Here is an 18,553-nt window from a genome sequence, read left to right as displayed (position 1 = left end):
CCCAGAGTCTGCTTTTAACTATTGACTTTGGACAAGTCACTTAATGTTTCTGGGACCAGAGTCTCGTCAGTGGTCAAAGGATGACTTGAATTAGAGTCAAAGATCCTTTTGATTTATAAAATGAGAATATTAGTGCTTAATTAAAATTACTGAAGTGCAATTTCCCAAGCTGTTAATTGATGTGGTTTTACATTTTTAAAAAATCTCTTTTCAGAAGTACAGGGTTGGAGGCTAAAAACATAAGCCTATTTCTGGTAAACAGATATTTTGAATCCATGTCTAAGACCCTCTTTAAAAGAAACATCTCAGGGCACCAGGGTGGCTCAGGTCATGATCTTGGGGTCCTGGGATAGAGCCCCACATCGGGCTCCCTGCTCAGTAGGGAGTCTGCTTCTCCCTCTCTGCCTCTCCCCACAGCCCAGCTCATGCTCCCTCCTGCTCTCTCTCAAATAAAGTCTTTTTAAAAATTCTATAAAAGAAACATCTCAACTCAGATACTTCATGCTTGTTAGTATTCTGTCCTGGTGCCCTTGTTCCAAAAATAAATATATGGTTACCCAAAAGGCATGTAATATACTACTAGACACAGAGTAGGCACCCAAATACTGTTACCTTAAAGCTCTCAGTTTGAGTCCTAGCTCTTGTTACCTAGCTCATCTGAGCCTGTTATCTATAAATGGGAACAGTACCTTCCTCAATGATCCACTGAGACAGTGTATATTAAAATGTTTTGTACACTGTTAAGAACAATTGCAAGATATTACTATTATCGAAGGAATGTAGTTTATTACCGCAACACCTCTAAGAACTGTACTTTCTTTTTTTTTTTTTTTTTAAGATTTTATTCATTTGACAGAGATCACAAGTAGGCAGAGAGGCCAGCAGAGACAGAGAGAGGGGGAAGTAGGCTCCCCGCTGAGCGGAGAGCCCCATGCGGAGTTCAATCCCAGGACCCTGGGATCATGACCTGAGCTGAAGGCAGAGGCTTTAACCCACTGAGCTACTCAGGCACCCCAGAACTGTACTTTTGATTTCAAGAGATAGATTAAAATCTTTTTGAATTAGTTTATTATGGGCACAGCATGTACTCCAGAGCCTGGCTCAACAAATGTGCTCAATAAATGTCTGCCGCATGAAAAGTATAATCCACAGAAAGACCAAAAGCTCCATGAGCTTAGATTCCATATTCCTTTTTATCGCCAAATTCCCAGAGCTAGCACAGCATCTGACACATAGAAGAAATAGAACAATTATGAGAGGAACGGATTTCTGTCCCCTCTAGTTCCTCTTCCGCACAGCTCAGGAGGTCGACATGGGCAGAAGAGGCATTAAAGATGATTTTTGGTGAAGGCTGCTTGGAATGGAAGTGAGAATTACTTGGGAAATTCACTCATTCTCTAAAAATAGCTTGGGAGAGCAAAAAGAGCATAGATTCGGAATTCAGGTTGTTTCCAAATTATCCAGTCTTGGTAAATTACTCTATTAACTTCTCCAAGACTGTTTCTTCATCTTAAAGTGAGAATAAAAAGAGAACAGTGCCTCCCTCATAGGGTTAATTAAGCACTAGAATGGAAGCCCCATAAGAGCAGGGGCGTTATTTGGGGCCCACTGTACCTACACTGAGCAGTATTGAACTTTATTGAAGAGTGCCGGGCACAACACAGGTTCTCAAGTGCTTGTTGACTTTGTGAGACACCGACCGAGAGGACACAGGTGAAGTATGTAACAGGAAAATGGCACAGAGTAAAAACATTTAGCAAACCTGAGCCTCTTTTACCTTCACTTTCCGCATCGCCACTATCATCACTAGGACATCAGTATTATTACACGACTGGAGGGTGTGGGGCAGCTGTCTTTGGGGAAAAGACCCGGATTTAAACCTCTCATTCCCCATTTACCAGCTATGTGACTTAGGACAAATTACTTAACCTATCGGGGTTCCTTTGCTTCCGCAAAAATCTGCGTGTCGCGAGAATCGGAAGCTGCATGGCGACCACCTATCACTGAGTCTGGAGCCCCCGCCGCACGCGATACGTGGCACACACTATTACTAAGGAAAAAAAAAAAAAAGACCTTTTATCCAGATAAGTGCCTGCAATTTCCCACATTACTGCTGCTGAATACATAACATGACCGCAAACAAGGGGAGGAAGGAAAGAATTTCAGAGAGACCGAAACCGCTAAACGAGAAAAAGAGGGAATTAAACCGGTGCTCGGCAGTTCCCACCAAGGGGTGCCAGTTTCCGCGACTGTCAACCTGCCCGACCAGCCAAGGCTAGAGCAGGACAATCAGCTCCGATAGGAACAAAAAGGAGGCAGAGCCGACGCTTACACCCTCCCCCTAACGGTCTCCTCGCCGCCGGCCTCGAGCGGCCCCGGGACTCCCGTTTCCGGCCCTCGCCGGACCACAGCTCCCAGCATGCCTTTGGCGGGAAGTCTTTCCCGCTGGATGACTACTAATCCCGGCATGCCATTCGGCAAACCAGTAAATTAGATGGAAGAGAGGAATGCCCCCAAGGAACGCAGGGAATTGTAGTCTATTTAGCTGCTGGCTCTTAGAGGGGAGGAGAAGAGCCGGGTCGCTCTCGTCAGCTGAGGAGAATGATTCATAGAGGAGGGTCAAGAGAGAAAAACAGTTCTGTCTGCAAGCGCCCACTTAAAAGGCTGGACTCTTCTCCGAGGGCGGGAGAGGCAGGAGAGTAAGCCAGGCCTCGGGACTGACCCCGCCTGAGGCCGCTCGTCAGGCCTCTATCGAGTCCTGGGCCTTGACGGGGGCGGCCGCGAGGCGCCGGTTGCTGGGGGACCGTGACGTCGCGGGGTGAAAGTTGAGGGGCGGTGACGTCGGCCCAGCCCGGGCGGAGGCTGGCGGGTTGGAGGCTGCAGGGAGGGAGGGAAGGAGGGAAGGAAGGAAGCTGGGAACGAGCGAGCGAGCGGGGGCGCGAGGCGTTTACCTGGAGGCAGCGGCTTGGGCGCGCAGAGCGGCCGCGGCTCCCCCGCACCTGCGGCCATGGATGAGGAGCGCGCCCTCTACATCGTCCGGGCCGGCGAGGCGGGGGCTATCGAGCGGGTCCTGAGGGATTACAGCGATAAGGTAAAGAGCCCTGGACCCGGGCGTGCGGTAGAGCACCCCCGGGCCGCCCTCGGGGCTTGCACCTCGCATCCCTCCCAACCCCCTTCATTCCGGGGATGCGCGTTACTCTCCCCCGAAAACGTTTCCGGCTTGGGCATGCGTGTTTGTGCCCCCAGTCTTCCCCGTCCGTGCATCCTGCATCCCCCTGCCCCCACTCTGGCGCCCACTCCTCTGATTCCGGCCCAGCAAGCTGTCCTGTGGTCCTCCTCCCAAGCGTGCAAGTCACACCCCCGGAATCCGTAGATGTGCGTCTGTGCCCTGTGCCCCGTGCCCCACTGTGGGATGCCTAAATGCACGCGAGGCTTCCTCACCTGTATAGCATGAAAATCCGTGTTTCCGTGCTTAAACACGGCCCTGGATAGGCATAAAACCTATCAGCCACGATGGCAATTCTTTGTATGCCTACAGCACCGCACACTTTTCCAAGGCTTGATGTCTCCTGTATGGTCAAACTTGATTCTCAGGGTGTTTATAGGGTAGATGGTACCATCCTTCCCATTTTATAGATGAGAAAACCGAGGCGTTAAGAACTGAAATCATGCCAAGGTCATAGACGTACTATGTTGTAAATTGGGGGTAGCTTCTGACTCCGAATAATACCTATTACATGTATCGGATTAACAGCTTTCCCATCCATCATCTCATTTAATCTCAACAGCAGTCCTGTGAGGTTTTATCTTCGTTTTGCAACTGAGATTGTTTTGGTTAAGTAACTTGCCCAAGGTCATCCTTGTGAGCTGGGATTCCAACCTAGGTCTTCAAACCATTAATTGTTCTTTCCACTTTACAACTGTGCAGTAAAAAGGTATCTTGTTATAAATCCCAGTCACTTCTCTGAATGTTTCTCCAAGAACCGTTAGCTCTCCATTACTTCTCCTTCCAGGAATTTTACATGCGCACTTCAAAAGGTAGCATATCACCCCTTTATTCTTCATTTAGGAGACTACTTTATAGGAATTGACTGACTACTCACTTCTGTGCAAACAGTCAACACCAAGTCTCACCTTAGATACAGCATCTTTCTTCCTTTCACTTGCTCCCACTCGTAGTTTCCCCTTCTGTGTTTGCTGTGTGCCCACCACTGCACTTTATTGTACTTTGTATGATTGAGCTGCCATTGTGCCCTTTCTGCCCTGGGTGGAAAAGATCCAAAGATAAGACACCTTCATTTCCATTTCATCTTCCCAAAAACCCTGTGAGAAAAGTGGTGGTATTTCCCCATTTCCCAAATGACATTTAGGATAATGTTGCCCCAAGTCCACACAGTCACTGAGAGATGGGGCTGGGATTTGAATATAGGTTGTCTGACAGCTCTTTCTACACTACTATGTTGCTTTCTTTGGGAGGATGTATGGCTTGATTTAAATTCTGTTTGTATCTCGCTCTTCCACTCTGATATGTTTTACTATTGCGTATCTGCCTAATTTAGGAGAAATTCATTTAAGGCATAGGTGTACATATTGTGGAGATTATATTCATTTAACCTGATTTGTGACTCCTTTCCAAAAAGAAATTGAGGCAGCTACCAACTGATTTTCAAAAGAAAGAGTGTTGAATCAATGAGTATTTATTTTGCAATTACTATATGCCAGATACCCAGCAATAAATAGGAACTTTCTTATTTAGGGAAGGGAGGAGGAAAAACCCCCAACTGGATCTTACCACTTTCTTGAATATTTCTCCTTCCCTTCATGTCTAAGCTGACCAGAACTCCAGATTCGATTCCTTGAGTTTCTCTCTTCCTCTCCTTGATCTCCCTCCAGGTTGGTTTCCACTTACTACTCCTGGCCAGGTGCTGTCAGAGCTTAGCGTCTGGACATCTCCAGCTCTCCTTTCACATTGGGAATGTTTTTAAAGTTATAGTGCCCAGTGTATATTATTTAAGGTGGTATTCCTGAAGTACTCTTTGAGCCATGCCTGAGAATGCTCTGATTTGACACGAGCCCCATCAGTCAGCTCCTTCAGAAAAGAGCTCTCATGTTTAATGCTGATTATAGTAGGGCTAGCGTACAAAGGAAATAGCTAAGGTTCATGTTGGCAATGGGGCTTTGCCCCTCAAGGCAAGAGAGACCTTGGAGGCAGATGAATAGGAAAGGGAAGTATGACTGTGGTGGTCTGGCGATAAAAATGGGGAGGTGAAATTAAACTACCCAGCTGTATGGGATATGGAGTCTAAAACCCTTAAAAAGTAGGTGAATACTGTGTGCTTCATTTTCCTCATCTGGAAAAATAGATTTGAGAAATGTTTAGGGACATTGAGGAGTCTAACCAAGAATGGAAATGAACGATGAAAAGGGAAAGTGACAGGTTTGTTATTTGGGGGATGAGGGTCTTTATACTACCTTATTTCTCTAATAAAGCTAGAACTTGGGACAGTTCTAGAAACACAGTGTACACATTTGAGTAGGGTATGTAAATAGCCTGGACCATGTAAGAGGACTTTTTGCTTTCCAGTTTGAGGTTGAGTTCCAACGCTTTGAGTTCATTCCACAGATTTTTGCAGAGGAGCATGTTTAATGGGCTGTTCCCACCAGATAGTGGAAAGAAGGTAGAATTTAGAGTCAGATAAATCTTGGTTCAAATCTGCCTTTTATTGGCTTCATGGCTATGGATGTTATTTTAAGCCTGAGTCTTGGCTTACTAATCTGTAAAATAGGGATACTATTACCTAAGTTATCAGGTGGCTTAAATTAACTGAAGTTTAATGCTGTACACTGAGCACAGTGCACCTAGGAGGCGCTTACTCAGTGAGTTATAGTTCTAGTAATCAAGGTACTCAGGACATCCTGTGGCCATAGCACGGGCTCTAGAGCCAGACTGCCTGGACTCTGATTTTCAACTCACCATCTGTGTGGCCTAGGACAAGTTACATTACTTTGTTGTGGCTCAGTTTCCTCACCTGTCAAACAGGGACAATAATAGGACCTACAGCATAGGTTTGTTGTCAGGATTAAGTGAGTTATATGTCTAAAGCACTTAAAACAGTACCTGGCAGTGAGGAAGGCAGGAGTTAAACCTGTAGCACTGACTTGATGTAGCGTGATTTAACAAAAAATTAGGGGAGTATACTCCAGCCTTCTTTTTCCTTGACCCTTACATTTTCTAATGGGTAGCAAAATACCTTGTACCTTGTTTAGAGCATAGTTACCTATCTGGCTCCAGGTAACAACATCTAATTTCTACTGTATTACTGAGACTCTAATTTTCAAGCCGCCTTCTTTCCTTCCCTGACCCTTGTTATTCCGGGGGAGAGGGAAGATCCATCTATCCCAGAAAAAAATGAAACTTGTCTGTTTCTCAAGGGCATAATGCAAGTTGACCTAGCATAGGAAAGTATTAAAAAACAAATAGAATGGTTATTCTTTTTCATTTTTCTCAATTCACCTGTTAACCTTCATTGAGTGCTTGCTATGTTCTATGTATTATCTATCCCAAGCATTTTCACATGTCATCACATATAATTCTCTTACATTATTACTTATGAGAAAGATAGAAGTATTCTCTTTCGCAGGGAATAGGAAATTGAGATTCAGAAAGACAAAGTGGGCTCAAGGGCATATAGCTAGAAGTGGCAGATTCCATATCCGTATTCTTTAGATTCCATATCCAGGACTCTTTGTGCAAGGTCATGTTGCCTTTACCCTGTCTATTCTGTGTTTTTGAGCAGAGAAGAGAAGAATGTTTTCAGGACCAATACAGTACTTCCTTTGGTTACTGTTGGGTCCTAATCACCTTTACTCCAGTTATAGAGTGATCTGTTAATTATGGGACATATGGATTGGTCTAGTGTAGGCTGTCCAGGCTCCTCCTCCTTCAAGTCCTGTTCTGATAACAGATTTAGTAGAAGGGGGCCTGGGTGGCTCAGTCAGTTAAGCATCTGCCTTCAGCTCAGGTCATGATCCCAGACTCCTGTGATCAAGTCCCACATCAGGCTCCTTGTTCAGTGGGGAGTTTGCTTCTTCCTCTGCCTCCACCTCTTCTCCCCCCACGGCCCCCACTCGTGTGCTCTCTCTCTGTCAAAATAAATAAAATCTTAAAAAAAAAACAGATATAGTAGAGAGATTACCATCTTTATGAAGTTGTTAGGATTATCAGAACAGTGATCAACAGCCCTGAGATATACAGTATTATCTTAGCTCCTTGAATCAGAGGATATTTAGACTAGAAGGAATCTCAAAGGTAATTGGATCTGTCCCCTTTAGTTAATAGGTGAAGAGACTGAGCTTAGAGTCATCAACTATGATGATAGAGAGATGGCTTGGTAGCCATAGAGACTACCTGGATTTATGATTATCCCATAGCAATCCCCAACAGGATTCCATTTTGGAAATATGACAAATTTATGACCAAATTAAAGATAAAAGTTATATAAGATATGGGGAAGTAGGTAGGTCTCCAAGAGTACTCCTCATAAGAAAAGAAAATGATACTGATCGCAGCAAGGTCTTCGTTTATGTGCTAGAAGAACCTGATGGATAGGGACCTAATATTGAGCCAGTTCTAGAAATACAGGCTACACATTTGACTAGGGTATGTAAATATCCTGGACCATGTCAGAGGACTTTTTGCTTTCCAGTTTGAGGTTGAGTTCTGACTCTTTGACCTCATTCCACAGATTTTTTGCAGAGGAGCATGTTTAGTGAGCTGTTCTTTGTTATACCTTGTTCTTGTTTCCAGACTAAATTATATAATCTCAGTTACTGGCGTTTAGTTCTAGGAATAATCTCTATTCGTGAAACACAGCACAGCACACACACACATACACACACACGCACACACAACCCACCCCAGAAGGCTAATTCCCTTGTATCAGTACTGTTTGAGTATATCTTCTAAAATATGAAATGACTCCTAGTTCTCTAGTAGGCCAGTATTTGGCTAGATGCCACATCATAGGCCATGCTATAATAACAATAGTGGCCACTTATTGAACACCTGCAATGTGCAAGGTGCCATACATAAAAGATAAGGAAACTCTGACAGGTAGTAAAGTTGGATAACTTGACCAAGGTCACACTTTTAGTAAACAACAGGACTGTACTCAAACCCAGTGCTGTCTGACTCCTAAACCTGAGCTTTTTAGAGCCTACTCATGGGATATAAAACCTACGGGCAGGAGTCCTCTTAAAAGTCTGGTCTATCATGGAGCTGTTCCTAGTTTACTTGGTCTCTAAATTGAACAATGGTTTTACTCTTTAGTTTATATTTGACTTGTTGCTCCTGTTCATCTGGAAATTAAGCATATAAAGAAGGTGAGGTGGCTGGCTTTTGGCTGGCAGTTCTATAAAGGTATTTACAGCCAGAAATGGTAGTTCCCCTTCCCTTCCCTTTCAGCCTTTGAAAAGGTATAGAATAAGGGCTAGAAGTACTAAATAGATTAGGTACAATCTAAGTTGTATAAAAGAAACCAGCCCTAGAGAAGCCAACATCTTTGGATCCAAGTAATCATAGAGGGCTGAGCTTCTGAGTAGATTGGCACATTCAAAATTCAATTTGTATTGCCTCACATGCGAGTATATTTTCTAATTAAATTAAGCCCTCATGCTAGTTAGGGCTTTTGAAAGCTTTTCTTTCTTTCTTTCTTTGTTAATGTTGTGGTTTTATGACCGGATCAGCCTTGCATTTAAAAGCAACAGAAAATTTAGTCCTTGGTACTATCCTAAATTATCACCTTAAAAGATAAATTCTATGTAGAAATTGTCTGAAAGATATTTTTATATCTTAATGAGGGTTTTTCCAAAAGATGATTTCTTTCTCTGTTCCTTTACCATAAATGCCAGAAAAAGTTGAGGAGAACCATTATATTGGCAACCAGTTTCATTTATCCCAGATAATTTATGAATTTAATATTTCACATATAATGGAAAAAATCAGCTTTCTTCGTCTCTGAGTGCAATTTATTATCATATGTATTGGACTTTTATTATGCTTCAGTTTAAAACCTTAGCCTGATGTCTGCTGCTTCTTTATCTAAAGTTAGTTTTTATTAAACCTTGCCTATAAATTCCTGAGTTACAGACTTCGGAGTTACAACTTGTTCTTCCTTTCTCTCTTTCTTTCTTTCCTTGTTCATTCATTCATTTATCTTTCATTTTTTAAATTTCCCTTTTAACTATGAAAATAATATACCAACAATGGATTTTGTCAGACCTCACCAGAAATCCTACCACCGCTATACAGTTGCTTTTATTTTTGCATTTTAACACTCAAGCCTTTGTTCGAATGTATCCATGTACTTAAACAGGTACTGTCACCATAGACATCTAGCTTGGTGTTTTACTATTTTTCCACTTGATGCCATTATAAGTAATCTTCCATGTTGTTAAGAGATTTTTAGCCATCTTTTGTTTTAATTGCAATGTAATATTTTATCAGTGGATGCACAGCAGTTTATTTCCTCAGTTTCCTATTGTTGGATATTCAGACTGTCTCTTTCTTTCTTCCATAATATTAGATAACACTGCAACAAATATGATTATGTATATAATTTTTCTCTCCTTCTGGATGACTTCATTAGGATAAATTCCTAGGAGTAGAAGTTCTGGGTCAAAGGATGTGAATATTTTTATGTTTTCTAGTGTATGCTGCCAAATTACTTTCTCTTTTAGAGTTTATGTCAGTTTATACTGCTGCCAGCAATAGCATACCTGGATTATTGATGCCCATTTCTTAGAAGGCTTTACGTCCTCAGTCTTGCTCTCCTTTGATCTGGCCTGTAAGCAGCTGCCCAAAATATTCTTCCAGAATGCTCTATTGTTCATACCTCCCTCAGAATCTTCCTTTAGTTGCCTGTCACCTATCTGCCAGATCAGGTATAAATTTTTAAATTCAAGCCCTTCTTACCACCTGACATCATCCATTTTAATTGTTTCGCAAACCATATGTGAGGCAGCCTCTTTCCAGTTTCTTCAGACAACCTTGTCTCTTACCTCTAAGTCTTCCCCCTGACCGTTTCTTCAGAACTGCTTCTCTGTCAACATTCTCCATCTCATTTAATTTCAAAAATTGCTTCTTCTGTAAAACTGACAACATAGAACCACCTGTAATGAAGATGTCTTTAGTACTTTGTGTACTTAACTCCTGATGAGTTGCCAATAAATGTCATTGTGGCCAGTGAGAAAAATACAAAAGAAAGGCAGAGATGTTCAGTGGATATTTTTTTAAAGGAAACTTAGGATTCATAAGAGCACTTGATTCTCCTGAATAAAACCTGAGAAAGGGAATGAGAAGCTTTGTGCTCTGTTTTGGGTAATATCACTGTTTCTGTTGACAGTGGGCAAGTAACTTACTCCATCCTCTGTTTTAGCTACAGAAAGGAAAACAGTGTTGCCAATCATTTGGATTGGAAATTTGGAGAGTCTTGACACTCTGTTCTCTTCCAGTTATTTTTTTGTCAATATCGTTGGCATCATCATCATTATAATCCTAATATTTACTGAGTGTTTACTCAGCACCAGGCATTGATATGTATGTTATATGCCTTAGCTATTTTAACCCTCACAGCAGCTCTGTGAACTAGGTATTCCCTCTTTTCACAAGAGAAATCCAGTAATAGAGATTTTATTATCTGCTCAACTAGTTAGTGGTGGAGCCATAATTTAAACCTTAATTCTTAGAGAATTACTTTTCTGAAATACCAGTCTATTAAATCTCTTTACTGTCTACAATTCTCTGATCATTTCTAAGTGCGTATGAAAAAGAAAGAAACATTGGGTCTTAGCAACACTGAAGACCCTTCCAAATTTCTGTCCATTTTATTTTTCCATTCTCTTTCTCCACTTTCCCATCCCCTCACATGTGTCCTATATTTCATTCTGACAGACCTGTTTATTTCACAAATATATCGTAGCATTTCACACATCTGAGCCTTTGTTTCTGTCCTTACAGTGCTTTCCATTTGCCTTCTGGCAAACTCCTATTCATCCCCTACGATCCAGTTCAAATGCTCTATACTCTGTGCAAAGCATTCCAGATTTCCTCAGGCAAAGTTAGTGGCTTGGTACTCTGTTCTTTTTGTCTGTTTTTCTGCTGTAGTCTTTCATACTGCTTTGTAATTATTTACTCAACATGCCTGTCTTTCTTCCTTTAATATGATTGTTGAAATACAGTGTGGGAAGGCAACATTTCTACAGACATGTTTTTAAATATAACCAAAATTAAAAATCTGTATATTTAAAATGACATTGTTTCCCTTTTTTTCCCCCCTCAGCATAGGGCTACTTTCAAATTTGAATCAACAGATGAAGATAAAAGAAAGGTAAGCTTTGGTGTTTGTGTGTGTGTGTGTGTTTGTATGTATGTGTGTGTGTGTATTTCATTCATGGACTCTAAACAGTGAACTTGTTTTCATCTGGTGATTATTTAGTTTTTGGTTTCCCTTCAGTTTGTTTTTAGGAACTCTGAGAAGATGACAGTACCAGGGGTAGTATGGATTACACCCAACTTTCTCTGTTTCATCCTCACAGGACCATTATACTTGCGTAAATCAGGGAAATGGGAAGAGTTTAGAGGGGACTCTCCCCATATCTTCTCACCTCCAGAGATTGACTTTATTTGGTGGCAGAAATGTAGGCTGCCCAAAATGCATTGCTAATATTGGGAAACTTGGCTTTGGATTACGTTTTGGGAAAGCAGCTGTTCGTGGTGCTGCCCCTCAACCACACATTGTTCCCTGTACTGGCAGTTATTTATATTGTCAGCAATTGTCTTGGTCACTGACTTCACAGGCATAGAGGAAAATGGAGTCAAGAGCCTTACCAGTGGAGGAGTTATAAGAAAGGGTGGGTCAGAGGGGTGCCTGGGTGGCTCAGTCAGTTAAGCGTGTGACTCTTGATTTTGGCTCAGGGCATGATCTCAGGGTCATGAGATGAAGCCCTGCATTGATTTCCACACTGGGCATGTAGTGCCTACTTAAGTTTCTCTCTCCCCCTCTCCCTCTCTTTAAAAGCAATTAAAAAATAAAAATAAAAATAAAGAAAGGGTGCATAAGAGATAAGACCATGTAATGTTATGTTTACCTGTTGGGGTTGCCTGTGGTTGCTTTACTTAGCTGATTAGAGCATGATGCTAAAGGAGGAGCTCACCAGATCCCCCTGAGCATTTTGCTGGGCCCCCTACATCTATCCCTGGCCATATAAATATCAAGACCAAGCGAGAGAATATGACTGAACCAGTGTAAACCTATCACTGCTGCTGAAAAAAATAGCTTAAATCCAGGGCTCTGCTGGGAATGGTTTGATAATATGTTGAAATCATCCCTTTATTTACCTCCACCCCCATGTATGTCTACATTTTGCTCATTCTACCTCTTAAGAGTCCATTATCTTCTTAATCCCTGCCCTAATTCAAGCCTTCACCTGAGTTACTGTACCAGTTTCCTAACTGCTCTTTCTTTTTCCAGTTATGTGTCTTTTCAGTCCACTGTCCATAATTCTAAAACAACAATATGATCTTGTCACTCCAAACTTTAAAACCCATGAGTGACTTTCTTTGCCTATAGAATGAGGTCAGGCATCTTAACATGATATAATACATATAATACAGTGATCTGATCTCTGTCTGGTACTACTCTATTATATTTTATGCTTTAGTCATATGAAGTATTTCCAGCTACATACACATCCCTTCTGTCTCTTTCTTCCTAACTTTGCATATGTTGTTTTCTACCTAGAATGCCCTCTCCTTCTTGTATACCACTTCCTCTTTTCACCTACTCAGCTCCAGGAACACCTTCAGGAAGCTTCCTCTGACATTCTGTCAGGATGAAGTAGCCCTCTTCAGTGTTCCCATAAAATTCTATGTAAATCTCTAACATTATGGTTATACATAGTCTCTCTCTCTTTTTTTTTAAGATTTTATTTATTCGTTTGACAGAGAGAGAGAGATCACAGGTAAGCAGAGAGGAGGGGGAAGCAGGCTCCCTGCTGAGCAGAGAGCCCCATGCAGGGCTCGATCCCAGGACCCTGAGGTCATGACCTGAGCCAAAGGCAGAGGCTTAACCCACTGACCCACCCAGGTGCCCCACATTGTCTCTCAATTATATATTAATGTCTCTCATTGATAAACTCTGCACACTCCAATGATAGATACTAATATTTATATCCTCAGCATCTAGAATAAACAGCACATAATAGGTACTCAAAAAATATTTATTGAATGAGTGACATGGGATATAAACTGTGAAGGGTGAAGATTTAAGATTTAAGTTTTCTTTTGGATTTGAACAATGTAAATAAGACTAGAGTACCTTGTGGAACAGATTCTCAGCTAGGGATATGCTGGTTAGAGAGCCTTTTCAAGATAGGCCTGCCCAGAGAAAGACAATTATCATATGATCTCCCTGATATGAGGAAGTTGAGAGGCAACGTGGGGGGTTTGGTGGATAGGAAAGGAATAAATGAAACAAGATGGGATCATGAGGGAGACATACCATAAGAGACACTCAATCTTTCAAAACAAACTAAGGGTTGCCGGAGGGAGGGGGTTAGGGAGAGTGTGGTTGGGTTATGGACATTGGGGAAGGTATGTGCTATGGTGAGTGCTGTGAAGTGTGTAAACCTGGTGATTCACAGACCTGTACCCCTGGGGCTAATAATACATTATATGTTAATTAAAAAATAAAAAGAAAAATTTTTTTGAAAAGGCCTGCTCAGGCCTGACCCCTTATCTACTGAGTCAGAATTTGGGGGGTGGAATCCAGGCATGTGTATTTTTATAAATAGTCTTCAGGAAATAAGTACTTACACATTTGGTGGGAGTACAAAATGGCACAATCCCTGTGGAATAGAAACTGGCACTGTCTACCAAAATTACAGATGCATTTTGCCCTTTGACCAAGCAGCGTCACTTTTAGAAATCTATTCTGTGAATAGGTTCAATCCAAATAAATATAGTGATTTATTGAAAACTGTACATAATAGCAAAAGATTAGAAACAAACAAATGTCTAGGGAGTATTTGAAGAAACTAGGGTACATCTGCATAGTAGAATACTATGACGTAGTAAAGAGAGAAGGGAAGGAGAAGGAGAGAGACAGGTATATGCTAAGGGGACAGAGTTAAGTGAAAAAAAGAAGGGGCAAGGTGTTTAAAAGAAGAATTTTTGACACACTCATGATAGGTATTCAGGCCAGGGAGGCAGTTGCTACTTTTAATTTGAGAGAATCTATACTGTATCTCTTGATTCAAGGTGACTTGAGACTCTGATACTAGAATCTGATAGTGCTTTTACTGGTCAAAATAAGTACATTAAGACAGAGATTCCCCCCACTCCATGTAGGTTTCAGTTGAGGCAGAATAATTCCCCACTCAGTTGTTAGTAAAGCATGTGTATTTTCTGTAGGATAGTAGCAAAATGTAACACATCGAAGTCTTGTCTTTTACTGCCTGCTAGATCTTTGGAGATAGTAGCTTATGTATCAGTGATGTTAGGTAGATTCCTGCTTCCTGGGAGGTCGGATATAAACATATGCAGTTAGGATCCTAGGGTCCTATCTTATTAATGGAAAAACATAGGCAAACAAAATCATGTTAGTCTCCAAGGGTTAAAATCATTAGCGACTCTTTCATGCCTAAGGCCCTAAAACTATTGGAATGCTCTAAAGGATCTGTATCCTAACAGCTTTTTAGGTTCTTTCTGTAGAGATGTAGAATAGTATAGGCATGACTCCACATTAAACCCAATCTGAAAATAAGAGGAACTCAAGTTACTGTACAATTTGTTTTGCTGCCCTAGTTCTCTTTTCCTCTTTCCTAAACATGTCTCTGGAACCTTCTTCCAATAGCTCCTTGGTAACAGCAGCACCCCTTTCAATAAACTATAGGTGCTATCTTTCTGAAAAACACAATCCCTTTCTTCTAAGAACTTTAATGACAACTTAGAAGTAAATGTAAGTGAACAGACAGAGCCTTTCAAAAAATAAAACTTGATTATACTGAGCTTTTAAGGAAATGGTTATAAATTAATGATCCTTATACCTAATATATATATGTGTATATATATGTGTGTATATATATATATAAAATATGTAATATAAAATATATATATAAAATATATAATAAAGACCCAACCCTTAGGTAGTGTCTACATTTTTTACAAAGATTTGTATTGCAACAGTAATGCAGTAATGATATAAGTATGTTGAGAATATAGCCAACCCTATTTTATGGATAAGAAAACTGGGGCTCCCATTAATGACAACTTGCCTAGTAAGTGGCAGATCCTCAAATAGAGAATGGATTTTCGGACTGATAAGTGCAGCTCCGCCTTTGCTCAGTGCTCCATAGCTGCCACTCATTACCACTTGAGGTATATTTCAGAGGTTTTGAAGTTATGACTCACTACCTTGTTTTATCTCTTGTTTCATTCCTTGAGACACCATTTAGGCAACTAGACCTAATTGGAAAATAGCAAAGGAAATTACCAACAAGGAGGGCTTAAGTTTTTCAGGAGAAGCAAAGTCAGATACAACTGTTAAATTTTGCATATAATGCAAATAGTTCCAGGTGCATATGGATCATTGTATAGTTGGATAAAAGCACCTGTGCTTATTGAAGCATTTGCCTTACATCCTCTACCTCCAGGCTGTGATTGTTTACCTGCACATAAACAAATACTTCATGCAAATAGGTAGGATGGTGGGGGGGGGTGTATGATGAATAATCTGAACATTTACATCGTGAGGAAATAAAATCTCTTATATTGGCTTCTAAAACACAACTGATCTCAAGACCAATAAAGAGTACTAATTGTAATAAATGTTTAAAAATACATGTCATAAAAGAGTAAAAGAATTGCAGCTCTTTCACCTGTCAGGTAAGAGAATACAGCCATATTGAATGTGGAAAACCTCAGTTGTCTGAGATAAATCTTTGTGTACATAGCAATTTTCCTCAAGAGAGTAAAGTTAAAAATAGCCAAATTTTGAGCATTTATATCATTACCTCTAAACTCACATAGATAAGACCATTTTTTATAAAGGCAGAGAGTAATTGCTAGTAGAGAACTCTTGAAGAACAAGAACTCTGGCTTAGTTTTCTTTATATATTTCAGCCCCCCATGCAACAGAAAATAGGCACCTAGATATAGTAAACACCTCTTAAATAAATGGAGGGAACTTGGAGATTGAGTGGAGGCCAGAATTCCTATGACTTATACATATTGTTTGACTCTGAATTTGATATTCTCTTAATTATACAGCAGAATCTCAATGTAATATTTACTGGAAAAAATGGATACAAAAGTATTCATACAGTATGATCATAATCATGTAAAAGTAATAACTATACAAAGAAAAATGACCAAGGAAATTTACTAAATGGTGGCTATCTGAATATTATTATTTTTCTTTACCTTTTCTATATTTAAGTAGAAAATTACAGTAGATTATAAGAATGTGGTTATTATATAGCAGATGTTATATATTCTATTCTTCTATAATAGCGTGATTAGAGGCATAAACAAAGACCAATGCTTTTTTAAAAATTGTTTATTTTCTCTAAAATTGAGCCTTCTTGATTATCTTATATATGCCTTTGGAAAGGAACATAAAAAATGTTACTGGTTTGGAAATAGTATCACTCACGGAGCCAGTTTATTGTGCAAAATAAATTTATATGAACATGAAAGTTCATTCTACCATTTGAAATTTTCATTTTACTTTTTTCTCCCAGACTTGAATGTACTTGGCATAGTAGTAGAGATCTCTGTAGTCCACAAATATTTTTTCAGTAATTCCTGTGTGCCAAGTCCTGTGTTAGACCTTGGTTGCTAAGTTGGCTATTTGCCTATGGTGTGTGGTTTGGCACTTTCTCAGCTACAGATGCATACTAAAGATTGCCATTGTAGACTCTAGAAAATGAATGGGTAAATTTCCATATTAGATTCCCCTAAGGAAAATGTGCTAAGACAGAACCATTGATTCTATACTGTGAATCCATACTTAGGAATAACTCAAGGCATGATACTTGTCCTGAAAGCCCTTTACACTTGTTTTAGTTATTTGAAATTGTTAAACTCCAGTTTTTGCTAAAACAGAATGAGCTTTATATGCCTTGTAAATTTGACTCAAATTTTATTTGATGTCTCACCTGAGGGAATATTCTGACACATGACGCTAGTACAACTCTTATTTAGAAGACAGTATCTTTAAAAATAATCATTTCCATCATTTTGATTTCTTTAAAACACACAATCACACATGCGTGCACGCACACACACAAAAGTATCCTAAATCTTTTACTTTCTGAAGTTCTAGTCCAGCTGGGATCTGGCATAAAACTTGACTTAGAAGGGCTGAATTGTATCATAGGCCAAGGTGAATGCTTCATAGGAGTTCAAAATAATTTAAATTTCATTTCAGATTCCATTTTTTATCTTGGATTTTACAAAGGCATTGAAAGACTAAATGTAGGGAGAAAGAATCAAACAGCTCTTCCAACTTAGCAGGCCATAGATGTGGCAGCCCACATATGGTCTTTGGATTACATTTTAGGATTTCTTTTTCAGAATAATAAGAGTAGTATCTCCAATTTGTACTTTAGAGTTTCAGATTCATTTTCTCATACCAAAAACAAACAAACAAAAACAAAAAAAAACTCATCAAGAAGTTCCAGTCATGTCAGTATGAGAAGTTCTACAGACCTGCTCCCCACTGAAACTGGTGAAAATTATTTTTAAGAGTCTCATGCTCTACCGACTGAGCTAGCCGGGCAGGTGAAAATTATTTTTAAAAAACAATCATTTAAAGTCTCTGAAAATAGTCCTAAGAGCATACAGTCAATAAGAAGTATTTATTCAAGAAAATCTACTAAAACTCAGAAAAGTGAAAGTCTATGGTATTTGAACTGAGACCTGCTCCCTTCCACTGTATTAGCTGAGTGAGATAGAAACTGTTCTCCAGACCGATGCATTCAAGATTCAAGAACATAGAACTCTCTCTTTCCTCAGTTCTCAGGTGGAAGGCTATCTTCCCAGTAGGGATATAAGATCAGCATTTCTCATCCTGCCCAGCTACCTGTTGCTGAGACTAAATTCTAGGTGAATGCAGTTGAATGGTGGGGTCCCCCTCCTTTCACCCAGCCCTCTTTCCACAGTACAGAGGCTCTACTGTGGATATGGCACCACAGAAAATAGAGGAGCCCCAGCTGCCCTTGCCCTCGCCTATGGGATGCAGATTCTACTCTGGGAGAGGCAAGCTGAGAACAGCTGGGGTTGCTGTTTCTCTGTCCCTTCATCAAACTCCGAAGGAGGTATCACCCAGAGAGAAGCACGACATTGTCTTTGCCCACAGCATCAAAACCAGAGCTCAGAAATTGTGTCCAGAGGAACAAGCAGACCTTATTGCAGATATCTCTGAATCTCTCCCAAAAGGAATCAACATCATTTGCAACAGAGTGTGAAGTGCATGCCTGAGGATGCAGGTTG

At 40.4% G+C, this 18,553-nt stretch overlaps 1 protein-coding gene across 3 annotated transcripts in view; it reads left to right on the top strand.

Annotated features, from left to right (window-relative positions):
• The first annotated feature begins 2,603 nt into the window (after positions 1 to 2,603).
• Positions 2,604 to 18,553, top strand: part of RIC8B (RIC8 guanine nucleotide exchange factor B) — a 97,683-nt gene continuing 81,733 nt past the window's right edge. For 2 of the 3 annotated variants that reach the window (XM_080810747.1, XM_080810748.1), the window contains exons 1-2: positions 2,604 to 3,091; positions 11,340 to 11,387. In XM_080810747.1, the coding sequence (XP_080666873.1) occupies positions 3,008 to 3,091; positions 11,340 to 11,387 (132 nt within the window). In that variant the 5' untranslated portion in view covers positions 2,604 to 3,007. The remainder of the gene's footprint in view (positions 3,092 to 11,339; positions 11,388 to 18,553) is intronic. The other variant, XM_080810749.1, reaches the window with a different exon arrangement.

The sequence above is a fragment of the Martes martes genome, assembly GCF_963455335.1.
Source record: "Martes martes genome assembly, chromosome: 8".
NCBI classification, from domain to species: Eukaryota; Metazoa; Chordata; class Mammalia; order Carnivora; family Mustelidae; genus Martes; species Martes martes.
Note: the sequence above shows the minus strand (reverse complement) of the source record. Positions and strands in the feature narration are given on the sequence as shown.